Source organism: Andrographis paniculata, unplaced genomic scaffold (assembly GCF_009805555.1).
Source record: "Andrographis paniculata isolate CXL003 unplaced genomic scaffold, ASM980555v1 Contig86END, whole genome shotgun sequence".
In the NCBI taxonomy this organism is placed as follows: Eukaryota; Viridiplantae; Streptophyta; class Magnoliopsida; order Lamiales; family Acanthaceae; genus Andrographis; species Andrographis paniculata.
In genome coordinates, this window is record NW_026137624.1 from 5,832,630 (window position 1) to 5,849,152 (window position 16,523).

Here is a 16,523-nt window from a genome sequence, read left to right on the forward strand (position 1 = left end):
TTACACTATGCGGGCCTTTAATTAGTACAAAATACAACAATTAGAAAACAAAAATAACCGTAAAATAAAATTACTACAACAAACAAAATCATTTTTTTTAAATTTAAGTTTCCCTGTGACTCTAAACTTGACTCAACAGGATACAAAAGTATGCCCATAATAATCACCAATTTGAACTCCATTGCAATTTTGTATGGCAAAGGAGCAACAACCTAGTTAGCAAAGAATTATTGGACCCAAAAATATCATATCATACAAATCCTACACATACAAACACACTACCAAGAAATTGCAAGCAGCAGTAGTAAAAATGCATTACTAAAGCTTACCTGCCAGAAGCTATGGCAGGAAGAACGGAGCCGAATCGAGCCGAGCCGGATTCTAACAAGAATGTAGCTTGTGGAGCTGCCTCGAGCTCCATGTCCGGTTACTTACAGGCGAACTGGGGAGGATGATTGTCGGGAGCCTCTTGCTTTCTTCGACATGTGGGAAGTCGATGGTGTAGTGAAGCCCACGGCTCTCGTGCCTGGCGAGAGCGCTGCTGACGACCAATTTGGCGCAGCAGAAGAGGTTTCTCATCTCACAAGCTTCGAGCGTCACCATTGTCGGTTCCCACCCTTGCTGGAACAAGTGAGCTTCCCATTCGAGCTCAAGATCTCCGATCATCTTTTCCGCAGTCTGCAGCCGAGTCGTGGATCGGACAATCCCCACGTACTCCCACATGATCGACTGCAGCTGTCGCCGCACCTCTTTGGTTCTCCAGATGATGTTGTACAGAGGGATGTTTCCGAGGGAGTTGAGGACAATAGGCCGCGCCCACGACTGGGAAGCTTTGGGGTCGAGCTTGGAGGTGCGCATGTGGTCGACGGAAGGCTGCACGGCTCGTCGAGCGAAGACGAGCGCCTCGAGGAGAGAGTTGCTGGCGAGTCGGTTTGCTCCGTGTAATCCGGTGCAGGCAACTTCGCCGGCAACGTAGAGGCCTCTGATGTTTGTTTCGCCTTGGAGGCCGGCGCGGACTCCGCCGCACATGTAATGAGCTGCAGGGACTACCGGGATCGGCTGCTGGGTGATGTCGAGGCCGTAGTTGAGACACTCGGCGGCGATGTTGGGGAAATGTGTGAGAATCTCTTCTCGGGGCTTGTGGCTGATGTCGAGAAGCACGTACTTCTCATTGCGCTTTTTGAGTTGGTCGTCTATGCTTCTTGCTACGACATCCCTCGGGGCAAGCTCGGCCCTCTCGTCGTACGTTGGCATGAACCTCTCCCTGCCTAAGTTGTAGAGTATGCCTCCATCTCCTCGCACGGCTTCGGTTATCAGAAAGGCGTTTTCCCAAGCCTGTTTTGGCTTCAGAGGAAGCCCTGAATCAGCCAAAGCAGTTGGATGGAACTGTACAAACCTGGCAGAATATGTTTACCACATAAATCACAGAAATTTCGAACAAGACCAGTTAACGAATGACGAGTCCAGCCAAATAGGAAAGTCGGAATAAATGAAAAAGGTATGCACAAAATAACAATAAAACGAAAGGAAAATGTTTAATTTTTGTAACCTTGAGGACACATACAAGAGGTAAGCGATAGGAAGACATGCTTTGGTTTCGATAGTTTATGTTCCTACTACTAGCCATTATGAAATAGTTATTAATAGCATCAAAGGTTAAGTAAATTTAAATTTAATTACAGTTCAGTTGCCAAATAAGTTAATTGGGATGTTCATAAGACAAAATCACTCTCAATCTAGTTTTAATATCTGTAACCAACAATTTATAGTAATATTTATCTCATGACAAACGATTTCATGCTCGACAACATTGAATAAAGTTCCCTGAAATAATAAGATGCGTTTATAAATGTGAGTATATTCAGAGAGCTTACTCCATATTTGAAATAATGGCTTGAGCTCGATGCGCCATAGCAATTCCATCTCCAGTGGCCACCTACAAAATATATTTACAGCCCATTTGTATTATGGTATTGGAAAAAAAGTAAAATTTGTTTCTCCAATTGCATATGAATCGATTGATGACATACAGACTTGGAAATTGTAGAGCTTCTGCCTAAGCTAATCAGGAATTTTAATCTAAGAAACATTGATCCGATGCAGAAAGAGACGTGAACACATATTGCGGCTCAAACTTAAGAACCCATGTGGGTCAAAAATGAAATACTGTGCTGAGCTCAAAAGACTATAGCGGGAGTTGCAGTCTAAGGTAATATAGCCTAAGTTTAAATTATCAAGTAGTTTCCAGATTGGAGGCAATAATCTTCGTCTAGTTATATAGCTGCAGATTGGAGACAAATGTCTATTAGAAATATAGCTTCAATTACTATGGAGAAGGGAACCAATAATAATCCACGATGAACTTAAATGAAGTGAACATAAAATGGAGTATGCCTGCAGTATCTATCCTAAACATGACCATCCTTTTTCAAATATTAATGTCTCTCTTTATGGCCGTAATTCATTTCTTGATTTTTCAGACTCTCTTTAATTACTGCAAAACCTTATCATCTCTTGACAATAGAGCAAAATTCATTTCTTGTTGGGGATATTCTTTCTATAATAAATATATAAATGATTATCACAACTAACCAAGTAAGGATAGCAAAAACAATAATAGCAATGCGACTTCTCACTTTCCTTAAGAAAAGAAAAGGACAAAACAAAGAACTTTAATCATTGATTAAGAGTTGAAGCAAGCTGTTGTAACCTATATATTGTTTTTTATACTTAATTAATTGATTCAACAAATACTAATATAAGTTGGCACCATTGAGCACATTATATAATTTATGCATGTGTATCTCTGTGTGTTGAGAGCCTTAAAATTAATGCTGCAATAAGCAAAAATAATTTCATGTGCAAGCTTTTGATCTAAATTGAAATTTAAATTGATCTATGTGGTTTCTGATTGCATGTAGTGTACAATCATAAATGTGCATATGTATAAATAAGCATGCATTCACTTATCGTCATACCGGAGGATTGGTGGTACTTGGATAGATATGTCCGGCTCCACCTGATGCAAGTAAAGTTACCTTTGAGAAGAACCTCACCATCTGAGTTTCAAAAGGGATCAATAGGAAGGTCATTAGGCTATAGAAAATCGTCTAGAAAGTAGAAACTATAAAAAAGCCTTAAAGCTAGACTCGATTTCTTACCTCTTGTGTCTCTTTATTCAAACAGTCAACACCATAGCATGCATTGTCAGAACCATCCTGCACTACATCAAGCATTATTACGTTAGCTATATAATACAAGATCAGATTTCAACTTTCTATTCTAGCGTCAATAGTTCCATTTCAGATTACATTAAACTGCTTTTGTCATGAGATTTTTCATTGGCGCCAAAATATCGGAACCAGGTTGATGTAATGCCAAGTTGAGATTACAAAACAAATAAATTAACACATAAGTCACAGGACTTGAGAGAAAACCTGGTAAGTTAGTAAATCTATCGCAAAATGGTGCTCAAACACAAAAATGTTTGGGTCCTTTCGGACTGCTTCCAGCAAAGCCCTCTCAATTTCCCGGCCGGTCATATCTGCAGCATGTACAATTCTATGATGGGAATGACCCCCTTCCCTAGCCAAGTGCAAATTCCCATCCTCACCATGATCAAATGAAGCACCCATAGCAATCAATTCTTTTATTCTTTCAGGTCCTTCAGTACAAACTACCTGGCAATTATAAAATGTGTAATGAAGCTTAAAGCACTTCTGTTTCCAATCTCAATTAAAATTTGTTCTGACCCAAAACCCAATGAAATACATCCATTATCTTAAATTTAAATTTGAGAAACAACCAACCAATTATATGTGTTGCAAAAACATAGAAAAAATATAATATGATAGTGTATGATGAGGAATGTTTTGACAGAGCATGAAAAACAGAGGTACTGATAGTGTCTAGTCTACATACATAAACATCAAAGTAATCACTTACTCGAACAGTCTCTTCATCGCATAGATAAGCACCGGCTACAATTGTATCGTGCATATGACTCTCCACTGAATCTGATGGGCACAGCACCGCACTCACACCACCCTGAGCATAGTTGGTGTTGCAATCATGGGGCTCAGCCTTGGTTATCACCGCAACGGTTCCATGTTTTGCAACCTCAAGGGCATAACGAAGGCCAGCCACTCCACTTCCAATAACAGAAAAATCAAAATATTTTGTATAATCATCCCCCAAGCATGATGAGATTTTTGCCTTGCTTTTCTTCCGATCCTCATTGATTTGAGGATACAAATGCTTACTTCTATGGACCCGGAGGATTTGGGAGACCCCATGAGACCTGAGAAGTACATCATCAGTTATCAGTGGCAATTATATATTGTAGGAGATGTTACTTTAAACTCATTGAACTTGGATTTAATCTTGATAACATCAATTCAGAAAGTTGCTATACATACCAAGATAGCTCCTTATGCAAGCATTTTGAAACAGCTACATTGTGAATCAAAGAATCCAGTTTGCATCCCTGCCCACTGTTGAATTTTTCTTTAAAATGCAGAAGTCCACTTCCAAAAGCTACACTTGTTGCCATTTACGTTTTCTGATAAAAAATATATATATATATATACATTTACTTGTTACCTGAAGAGCTACTTACAAATAGTACTTAACACAGCATACATTTTCTATAGCTAGTAGGAAACCAATTAGAATATGTTCAAGGAAATGAAGGCAAGTCAGGGTTAGGTGGAGTCCATTAAGGTATTTCTCCATTCAATAATTCTGGGGTCCTCCGTATTAAACTATTTTGTGAATCCAAAAAACTCCAAAAATATGAAGCAATTTAGGTTTACCAAAAGTCAAAAGATAACAGATTGTTCAAAAACTCATGCACTGTCGTTGACTAGGATGGAACAGCAGAAAAGCCAAATATAAATTTGAACTTTACTTCATTTAGCTCCTCTACTAGATTCAACTTTCTAGCAAAAGAAGGCTGATGCAATAATACAATCACCACGTGCAAACAAACAAAGGCCAACGCAAATACAAACAAAAGAAAATCCTGACAACAGAAAAACAGAATGAAACAAGTTCTGGAATGGACAAACCAACAACCCCAAACCTCAGGCAAAAGAAAGCACAAATTCACATCAGAAAGCACCAGTCATTCAGCCTTATACGGAACCTCGAGTTTCCTAATATGCTAAATCCAACCCAGGCTCCTCTAATCACCCAAATAAAACGCAAACTATGCATTTGGTATCATAACAATGCACACGCAGTCGAATTCTTCGCAGTACCTTAGTCAAAAATCAAAGTCAGTACAGGATCAGAACAGGTCTCGAATCGCGACTCTTTATCCACGAAGGCGACGCGAGTAATCAGGAATAGCCAGAATCTCTCGAGATTAGGCCAACTCGCAATCAATCTTTAGAAACGAGAGGAGCGGAGGTAGCCGAGAGTTCCGATGCACCACAGCCTTCCGTGTTTCGGAAATTGCAGAAGCACACCCTCAGCCTCCTCCGTCCATTTTTGCTCCTCTTCTTTTTCTTATATTTATAGATGCGCTTTTTACAGCCGTCACAAATTTGTGCTATTATTTAAAGTTATATGGAAAGCTTTTAAAATAGTCAAAATATACTATATATATATATTAATAAGATTTAAGTTTGGATTTTAAGTTGCGATTTGAATAGTAAAACTTTTGAATTTGAATAGTTTTATGATGTGATATAAATAGGTGATGATGTGATGTTTTGAATGTAAAATTGATTTTTAATATAATATAAAAAATAAAAAATAGGTATTTGATTTGATATTTTTGGGAGAAAAATTTTGGATGAATAGGGAGATTTTGTCCAAATCTCTCAACCGAACACACCTTTATTTTATAATTTCCTTTTCTAAATACAATTATTAACATTATTAATAATCATAAAAACTAGCAAAAATGGAAAGCAAAAATGGAAAGAATAAAGAGTTGTTTTTTAAACATTTCAAATCAAAATTAATATTATCTGTCCACTTACAATATTTACATATTTCTATTTTTGGGACGTCCAATTACAAAGTTAATATTTCATTCAATTGCCTATTTTTTTCCACAAATACCTTTACTTTGCATCACATCGTTACTTTCACACAAAAAAAAAAAGTAAGGGCAAAAATGTCATTACACTACTTTTAACTATTCACTATAATTAAAATACTATTAATTCTTAAACACAGCACCAAAAGTAAATGTAAATTTTCAAAGCAGACGGAGGGAGTAATATTTATTATGTATAGTTTTTAATAAAAATACATTAAATTTTCTTATAAAATATCAAACATAAAATATTATTTAAATAAAATTTTAAATTAATATTCAATTTTGAAACAAAAATGAAAGTGTAGTATGACGGCAAAACTCTCAACCACTTAACTCGTTATATTCAAAAAGTACTTATTTTTTATTATAATAAAAATAATTATATATTAATATCAAAATATTTTTAATTTTTTTATTAAATTATAAACATATTATTACATATATAATTAAATTATATATTTTTATTAATTAATTAAATATAATTATTTATTAATCTACTACTAAATTTTAAAAAATTTATTTAAATTGAAACGAAAAAATATATCATATATATATATATATATATGATGTATATAATTTCAATTTATGTGAATTGGGGCCAAAGGATCCCCTCCCGAGAAGAAAGAGGCACAAATCTTCACAGTGGGAGTGTCGTAGTCAAATCGCCGGTCCAACCCACCAACGACCAACTGTATCCTCGCTTAAATAGTTACGACCACAAATTAATAAATATATATAAATATGTGGTTCCATTATTTTATATGTCTTATAATTACAACAATTTAAAATTTTGAAAAATATTTATCTAAACATAATCAACGACCTGTTTTTTTAAAAATATATTTTTTTTTTATCTCTTAATAATTTATCTATTTTTTTATTTTGGTCTTTCTCATAATAATAATTGTAATTGTACTATCTATCTAACATTACAAATATATTTTCAATTTACAATATATTACATAAATATCGTTACCGTTAACTTCTTTTTACTTTTATTTCTACTACATTTCAATATAATACTAATATTTCTAAAATTATATATAAAAAATAAATGAATATATAAATATAGATCGAATGAGTATATATATTTATACATATTTTATATCGAACATATTTATTAATTTTTACATTTTATATAAAAAAAATATATATATTATTTAAAATTATTTCATAAAACAAAATGCATCCTAAATTTTTATTAATGGTTGCTTTATTAGTTTAAATAAACAAGGTGGTACTGAAGATGACGTCCACGTCAAGGCATAATGGCAGTTGGTTAGATGTCTAGTTATTTAAAAAATGCTGTTCGAACTAGTTATATAGAATGTTCTTTTTATTTTTATAAAATATTAAATTAAATTATTACTCCATGTAAATACAAATGATAAACAAAAATGAAAACCAAAGATACGTTTAAGGTTTGTTTGATAATAGGTTTGTCCGCATTTTTTTAATTATTGATTTTTTTTTTAATAGTGGATATATTTATTTTGTAAAATAATTTGAATGAATATTTTTCTATATAAGATATGAGAAGGTAATATAAAAGTAAAGAATATATATGATACATTAATATTTTTGGACAAATGTGTGAGAGGAAAAAAATTGGAAGAACACAACCAAATTGATTACATGTTTTTTTTTTTTATATATATATTATGTTGATAAATTTATTTTATATTTCATTAGTTTTTTGCTTTTCAATTTGTCTTTAACGTTTTTTTTTTTTTGTTTTTTTGTTTTTGCATACCATCGAAAATTCATGTCGAGTTACCATCAAAACTCATATTTTTCGGGGCAAAATTGATTTTCAGATCAACGCATTAAAAATATTAAAGCTTTGTTTCTGTTTTTTTTTTTCGACATCGTTCATAATATATACTTCTTCCGTCCACCCACAAAGTAAACATTTACTTTTGGCGTAATGTTTAAGAAATAATATTATTTTCATTATAGTGGGTAGTTAAAAGTAGTGTAATAACATTTTTGTCTTTATTTTTTGGTGTAAAAGTAATAATGCGGTGTAAAATAAAGGTATTTGTGGAAAAAAAATTAGGTATTTAATAAAATATTTACTTTGTAATTGGACGTTCCAAAATAGAATTATGTATATTTTTTTAACTAGACGGAAGTAATATATTTTATCTTCACAAAAGTCAACATTAAAATATAAAATATTATTTTTTTATATTACGAACGTAATACTTTATACTTTATATGAAAAAGAAAATCAAATCAAAATGATAAATAAAACTCAATTATCACATATATATATATATATATTGGTATAACTATTTTCTTATATAATTTTTTAAAATGTAATCCACTTCTAATTTATTTTCTTATTTCTCTTAAATCAATAAAAATTATTATACATGAAAAAAAATGCTTAATCTACACTCCCTCTGTATATAAATTAATTTATATTAATTTTATTTTCAATAAAATAACATTTATAGTGAGTATAATTTATTAAGCATAATTTTTAAACATTCAAAATATATTTTTTTGATAAATTATATAAAATCTTGCTCCCTCATTCAACTAAAAATGTACGTAAATGTTTTGACACGAACTTTAATATAAAATTTATTTTTGATTGGTGATAATAGTAAAAAAAAATAATAATGCAAAAATAGTAATATAATTTTTTTATTGTAAAAAGAAAATTATTTTTATGCCACGAGAAAAAAATAAAATAAAATAAGATGAGAGAGAAAATATTACTCTCTCCGTCCTGCACAGATGATCCATTTTTCTTTTTTTAAAATCCCACAAAATATGACTAATTTTTATTTTTGTAACTTTATCAATCTTAAATATACTTAACAAATATAAATCAATTTAATTAAATTTGGACCCACTCAAAACTCCTTTATTTATATCTTTCTCCTCAATTAACATGATTTTTATATCTATATTTAAAACTTTTTATTTTTTATAAAACTAATTTATAGTAATGATAAATAAATAAATTTATTTTTTATCTACAGAATGATATCTATATTGCATATATTTTTTCGAGATATAATCTTAAAATTTTTTAAAATGTCAATAATATTATTCATATAAAAGATAATAAACTAATATTATAAATTATTATTAATAATTTACTAATTTACACTACCTGAAAAAATTGTGTCCATAATAAAAAGGTTATTCCTCGCGGGAGGGAGGGAGTATTTACCAATATAACATTTAGTTTCAAGCACACCCATTAGAGCTTGCAAGTTGCAACCAATCACATGTATGTGTAACTTTATGTATGTGTCAATAAACAAAAAAGAACAATTAGTTCAAAATGAAATTGAGTTTTTATTGTGGTGGTACCATTGACCACAAAATTAAATATTATAACACAATTTTTTCAAAAATTGTCTATCAAATTTATACATAATTTATTTATAATATTTATTCATAATTTTATTATTCGTATATTAATAAATAATAATTAATTTATTTTTCTACTAGCCCACCACATTATTATCAATTTTTTAATTAAAAAATTTTATTTTATTTTTTATTTATCTAATTTTTATACTAAAATACTATTCTTTTCTTCCGTGCTTAGATATTGCAGCATAATTAACCTATATGGAAAAATAATTTTTTTAAATAACACCGAAATATGTAATTATTACTATAACCTAAATAATTAGAAAGAAAAGATTATGCTATAATATATTTTGAAATAATTATAAAAAAAAAAAAAAGTGATAGAATAGGGGAAAAAAATAGTAGATGTAGTAGTATTTTATATAAAAAAAACAATATTTTTTTAATATAAACCTTTAAATAAAAGTTATATTTGGTGTGTGTGGGGGATGGGTTAGATATGGCTGCCATGAAGAGTCAAGTCATAAATCACAAAGCTGTCCAATTGTCCATTGCCATCAATAATAATTATTTTTATTATTATGAAAGAATTTTTTTTTTTTTTATTGCGTTATTCAAAGTCATAATTGGATAGATTTGTTTGTCTTTATTTCATTTAAAAATATATATATTAGAAGTTTTATTTAACGATTATGTCAATGTTTATTTATTTCAAAATATTATATTAAATCGATTTTAAATACTTCATCCGTCCAATTTCTATTATTTTAAAGTATATTTGCACAGTTTTTTAGGTGATTGTTTTTTGTTATGAATTGACAAATTTGTTCTTAATTGTACCGTAGGGATGGAAAGTAATAAATAAATGAAAAGTAAAAATATAAAATTTGTGTTTAAAAAAAAAAAAAAGTAGGACAATATTTATTCAACGTCAAAAGACATTAATTTGTGGACGAAAAGAGAACTACATTTACATACTCTGATATCTTTCTATGTATTCATAAAGATAGTGGACACATTTTTAGGAAGGAGGTAATATTATTTTTTCATAATTTTTTTTATCTATTGCTAATAGATAAATTATAAATTGTAGGTTATGTTTAAAATATTTTTAAAATTTTGGTATTATTTAATTTTTAAAATATATTCTTAAATCTTTTTTTATTATAAAATATTACATTAAATATTAATTGAAATTTAAAAATTCAAAAAGTATTTAAAAATTCTTTATCTAAATGGAATTTAGTATTTATGGTATATTGTAAACATATTTTTTATTTATAAAAATATTATATTTATGATATTATTGAAATGTTTATTATTATACATTCGTTAAGTTATAAAATATTAGTATTATTTTTAAAATCAGGACAAAGTTTCAAAAAAAAAACCTTATTAGAAGTACACCCTTACTCATTTTGAGTGCATGGGCATCAATATAAGCCCTAATAGGCCCAAACTCATAGGCCCATTTGAATAGGAAAAATAAAAAAATGTAAACAAATATTTGGAATTAAATAAGAACTCGTTACTAATTATATACTAAATATTTTTTTATTCATTTAAAATATTATATTGAAATTTATTTTTATTTCTAAAATCTTATTAAATATTTATCTAATTCAAATTCCGAAATTACATACAAGCAATGCCATTAGAGTGATCAATAAGTTGAAAATGCATAATGAATTTGTGATGCACTGTCAATAAGTTTTAAATAAATTAAATAATATTTGTGTGATTTTTTTAGCTAACAAAAAATGTGTATGTTATGATTATGAATTACGAAATAGGTAGTGTGCTTCCATCGGGTGATATGAAAATATAAAAATAAAAATAAAATAAAATCGCGACGATTCGTATTTTTTAGTTTTAATTATTTTTTGATAAAACTTAGCGTGCTTTTATAAAAACTACAAATTCTGTATGATTTGCAAAATTTGATGAAAAGATTATTTGGTCTTAAAACATATGTTTTACTTTCTAGTGGTTAGATTGAACACACTATTTATATATGTTATAATAATAATAATAATAATAATAATAATAATAATAAAGAAAAATTTTTATCACGATTTATTTAAAATATAAATAGTAAAAAAACTTATAAAACTCCAAACAAACACATAAAGACATCCTAGTGGCAGTCAACTTCCTTTCCCCCGCGGCTTAAATAAAACTACACTCGTTGCCTCTTACGCCTACACCTAGTCACCTACCTATGGCCTATCAATTTGGTTCTTTTATTTTTTTAGTACGACTTTATCTGCATATTATTTATTATAAAAATAAAATAAAATAAATATTTTTATTTAGGTGTGTTTGTTTGGGGGTTTGGATTTTGGATTGAGATTTGAATAGTAAAAATTTTGAATTTGAATAGTTGTATGATGTGATATAAATAGGTATTGATGTGATGTTTTGAATGTAAAATTGATTTTTAGTATAATATAAAAAATAAAAAATAGGTGTTTGATTTGATGTTTTTGGGGAGAAAAAATAGGATGAATAGTGAAAATCCAAATAAATCCCTCAAACAAACACACCCTTAGATTTAATAATTATGTTTATTTTAATATTTTAATTTTTTTTTAAAAAAAACACATTAAAAAATAATGAACCATTAACTCCAATAAAACTATTTCTCAATAAACAAACGATCAGATTAAAGTTAATGATTTGACCCATTTAATATACACGAATCGAGCCATTGCCCAGATGTATACACCACCCAACAACCTTCAATAAGATCATCTCTTCAAAAGAATAAAATAAAATAAAATTGTACATTAATATATTCTAAATACAATTATTCATAACCATCGTTAATCTAAATATAATCATTAAACAATTCACCATTTAAATCAGCTCTCAATTTCATCAAAGATAATCCAGATACATCTAACTGGATTTTTCTGATAGCATTAAAATATAATTACAATCCAATAGAGAGAATCTAGAATTTTAGATAAGAACAAATCAAATGAATTTGGATAAAAAATAATATTATTCGCCGTATCATCCGAAAGAAGTGAAGATATATGAATTAATCAACACTTGTAAGTGTAACCAAACCTAATAAATATAAAAAAAAAAATAGACCTAGAAACTACCGCAACAAATTTTCATTTACATTTCAGCAATTCCACCGACCTTCATCGGAAACAGCAATGAAACTACCACTCAATGCTCGCGCATTTTTCAATCCATCGCCGCACATGATTTATTTCTAATAATTATCACTCTGTTTGGTTGTAGATACGAATTTATAATTCCAGGCAGGAAGCACAAGGAAAAGAACACAGGAACAGCCCAATTTCGAACAGAGTGCGCATTAACAACCGTGAATCTACTCATTAATTACTGATTTGTAGAAAATGAACAGAGGTGTTACCGGTTGACGTACCACCGATGAAGCAAAACGTACAACACTCCTACGACGAAGCCTAGAGGTGTGGGAAGCTCCTGCGCAAGCCGTTGGCATTAGCGAAAAAACCGACGAGGTCTTGCCGGTACGGTAGATATGATTTCTTCTTCTCTCCTTCCTTAATCGCTCTATTCTGTACATAAAACGTCTCGTGTGGCGACGGAGATCCGGAGACGGAGCGTAATCCTTTACTGATTGAGGTTTTTGAAGATTGTATCAATTTATCCTGTTTGTGTTCCCGGTGCTTCGGAGTCAGGAAAACGAAACTGTCCTTGCCGTCGCTGTTGCTCCGCCGTAACAAATCTCGAATTCTCCACCCCCTCGACGACGATCCAGTCGACTTGCTCTTCTTACACTGATTCGGTACAGGCGAATCGGCCAATTTCGGCCTCCAAACGCAGTACGTTCCCGCTGGAATCTGCTCCAACTCATCGGCTTCCGACGACGAACACGACAGAGGATTATCACGCTCGTTATCCTCTTCAATAAAAAGCTTACCTAACGGAATCGGAGTACTCGACTCAACCTGCTCATTCTCGTAGCTCTTCCTTTCCTCGCTTCCGTCGCCTATCAAAAGATCGCGATTAAATATAGGAAAATACGGTCCGATCTGGCCATCGCAGAACAATTCCTCAGCCAAAACCTCACTATCTTCTCTCACCAACGCAAACTGAAAATCCTCATCTCCGGCGGCGTTGCTAGACTCCTCCGCGCCGACTCTGACGGCGATTTCGGCCAACCTATCCGACGTATAGCTGTTAAAGCTGGGGCAGATGCAAGCATCCTCTTGATGGTTATTCATGAAGCTATAATTTAGGTTGAGAGAAAAAAAAAGTGAAGAAACTCTAAGAGAGACGTAGTTCAGATGCAACACGAGGGACGAGTGTTATGGTTTCTGTGAGGCTGCATTGCCTTTTTATACGGTGAGAAGACCTTCTTGAAGGTCGATGTGAGAGTGGTGCGCCATTCTTTCTTGGCTCACACGATTGGTGCGGTCACCTACACGTGTGCGTCCAAGTGTCACGCACGCGCCAACGCCACTACATACGTATTCCATTTAAGTAAAATAAAATAAAATGAAATAAATAATGATCCTTGCGAAAATGAAATAAAATAAATTATTGGATCCTCCTGTAACAGTAAGGATAAGGAATGATCTGATGACGTAGAGTTGAATTTGTGACTGTGAGGTTATAAGTCCTGTGGGCACTTACCCAGTGCAATTTCCATATCATCAAAAAATAAATAAATAAATTATTGGATTATAAGTAAGATTTTCTATTAAAAATTTTGCATGGAATTTCCATTGAACGTGCACTAGTTGGACCTCACCTTTATAAAAATTGAACATATTATATATTGACTTGGGAAAAAAATCATTGAATAGATGATATAAATTATAATAAGATGATAGGAATCTAAGGCTGCTTGATTCCATGACCAAAACTAATATTGCAGACTTTCTAGAAGCAGTACAGCACACCCATGACAACACATGTCCTCGTATAGAATTATAATATTACATTCTACTAGAAGATTTGCCTAACCTACGTTAAAGAGTAACGATTGTGGTTTCATATTACCAAAAATAACAATAAAAATAGTAAATTATGTCAACTTATATTTATCATGTAAAATTATTTTGCTTTAAGTATAAAATTTGCATTGAATATATATAGTATATTATAACGTGGAAATCTATAGTCACTACTTGTCGAGTGCAAGTAAATTTTCTGTTAGATATAATAGTCTGCAAACTAAATATAATAAAATAAAATCATAATAGACGAACAATGTGTGATAAGTAAGACGTGGAGTCATCCAAAATTTACATATGTTTTCTTTTTAGGGTGTGTTTGTTTGAAGGATTTTGGTGGATTTCTACTATTTATTCAATTTTTTTCCCCCAAAAACATCAAATCAAACACCTATTTTTTATTTTTTATATTATACTAAAAATCAATTTTACATTCAAAACATTACATCAAACCCTATTTATATCATATCATACAACTATTCAAATTCAAAATTTTTACTATTCAAATCCCAATTCAAAATCCAAACCTCCAAACAAACACACCCTTAAGGTAATGATGATTAAAAATCAAAATTTCATCTACTTAAAGGGGGTGTTTGGCAAATAGCTTTTTGAAGAGCTTTTAGCTTATTGAACAGTTTTTAGCTGTTTGACCAGTCAAAAAGCTAATTTAGGTGTTTGGTAAATTAGTTTTTTGAAATATTTTTTTGGACCCAAAAAGCTAATTTCTGAAAAGCTAATTTACCCAGCGTTTTGAAATAGTTTTTTCCGTATATTTTTTATTCCTTATATGCCTTTAAAAATTTATTATACATTTTACACAAATAAATATATTTTGATTATTTATTAATTATATTAAAATAATTTATTATATTATAGTTTTACTTTTATAAATTTAAAATAATTATTTTTTATATAAAAATTATTTTAATTATAAAATATACAAATTTATTAAAATCAACATAAAATAAAAAATATAAATATTAATAATTTATATTTTTATTAAAATTACATTATATAAATTTTATACTAAAAATAAATTAAATAAATTAAATTTATTGAAAATTATAAATATAATGAACTAATCGATAACTAACATAATAAATATATATACGAAATATTTATTATTTTATATTTTACATCATTTTCAATAAAAAAATTATTTATATATTTTAATAAAAATATATTATTTTTAAAATCTAACTGTAATAAAAATAAATATTTTTATAACACTTTTACAATTTTCAATAACTAATAAGAAAATTTTTTAAACATTCTGAACACAAAAAAAAAACATAATTGAATATATTAGAAATAAGAATAAAATAGAAATGTCCTCAATTGTAATTTTACGTATAAACAACTAATATCAAACAGTTGTTTTACCAAACATTTTAATACAAACAACTAATCGAATCAGCTAGTCAAACCAGCTAATTGAATCAGTTAACAACTATCAGCTAATTACCAAACACGCCCTTAATGTAAATGATATTTTCTCCGTCCAAATTAAAAATATTCATTTTTGTATGTTCAAGTCAAAGGTTGTCCAATTTTTATCTTTTTTTTTTTTTTTTTTTTTTTTTAGTAAAAATACATATCAATTAAATATAGAAATACTCCCCTATTTTATTGTCTGTTTTCATTTTTTAGTAAAATTATCTATTAATTAAATATCAAAATATTCCATATATTCCCATCACTATTCTTTTAATGATTTAATCATACTAATAATAATATAGACTTTACACTATTCTATTACATTACATATTTATAAAATACTAATTTCTCATCCTTTAACAATCTATCTATTTTTTTATTTTTGTTTGTCTCATAACAAAATATCATTTTTTTAGTATATGTATTATCTATCTAACGTTACGAATACCCTTCAAATTTACAATATATTACACAAATTTCATTACTTTTATATCATATAATATTAATATGGACAATTTAGTCTTTTTATCTTTATTTATACATCTTCCATGGGACGAAGAGAGTAATATATTTAAATTTGCAAAAATCAAATAAATACTTTTGACTCAAACAAAAAAAACATTAATAGGAAAAAATATAATAATTTATTAATAAATAATATTGTCCAATAAATTATTTGAAATTTTAATATAATTTTATAAAAATTGATGCCTTTTTTGCAAGTCTCT

At 29.5% G+C, this 16,523-nt stretch overlaps 2 protein-coding genes across 2 annotated transcripts; both read right to left on the minus strand.

Moving 5' to 3' along the window:
• Window positions 1-78: 78 nt before the first annotated feature.
• LOC127241998 (L-aspartate oxidase 2-a, chloroplastic) lies at window positions 79-5,507 on the minus strand. Its single transcript, XM_051261322.1, has 8 exons — window positions 5,262-5,507; window positions 4,419-4,561; window positions 3,946-4,300; window positions 3,438-3,680; window positions 3,162-3,218; window positions 2,979-3,059; window positions 1,875-1,936; window positions 79-1,396 (listed from the first exon to the last, which is right to left on the minus strand). Exons 2-8 carry the CDS (start codon window positions 4,550-4,552, stop codon window positions 382-384), a joined length of 1,947 nt encoding a protein of 648 aa, XP_051117279.1. The 5' UTR covers window positions 4,553-4,561; window positions 5,262-5,507; the 3' UTR covers window positions 79-381.
• Window positions 5,508-12,379: 6,872 nt separating this feature from the next.
• LOC127241909 (uncharacterized) lies at window positions 12,380-13,723 on the minus strand. The gene has a single exon (XM_051261178.1). The coding sequence runs from the start codon at window positions 13,618-13,620 to the stop codon at window positions 12,838-12,840; it is 783 nt and encodes a 260-aa protein (XP_051117135.1). The 5' UTR covers window positions 13,621-13,723; the 3' UTR covers window positions 12,380-12,837.
• Window positions 13,724-16,523: the final 2,800 nt, after the last annotated feature.

Bases quoted from the DNA above. Each gene is read 5' to 3' on its own strand.
- LOC127241998 (XM_051261322.1), bottom strand. From the start codon at position 4,552: ATGGCAACAAGTGTAGCTTTTGGAAGTGGACTTCTGCATTTTAAAGAA. The intron at 4,301-4,418 runs GTATGTATAGCA...TGTACTTCTCAG, and splicing joins TTGCATAAGGAGCTATCTTG to GTCTCATGGGGTCTCCCAAA. The intron at 1,937-2,978 runs GTATGACGATAA...TATATTTTGTAG, and splicing joins CAAGTACCACCAATCCTCCG to GTGGCCACTGGAGATGGAAT.
- LOC127241909 (XM_051261178.1), bottom strand. From the start codon at position 13,620: ATGAATAACCATCAAGAGGATGCTTGCATCTGCCCCAGCTTTAACAGC.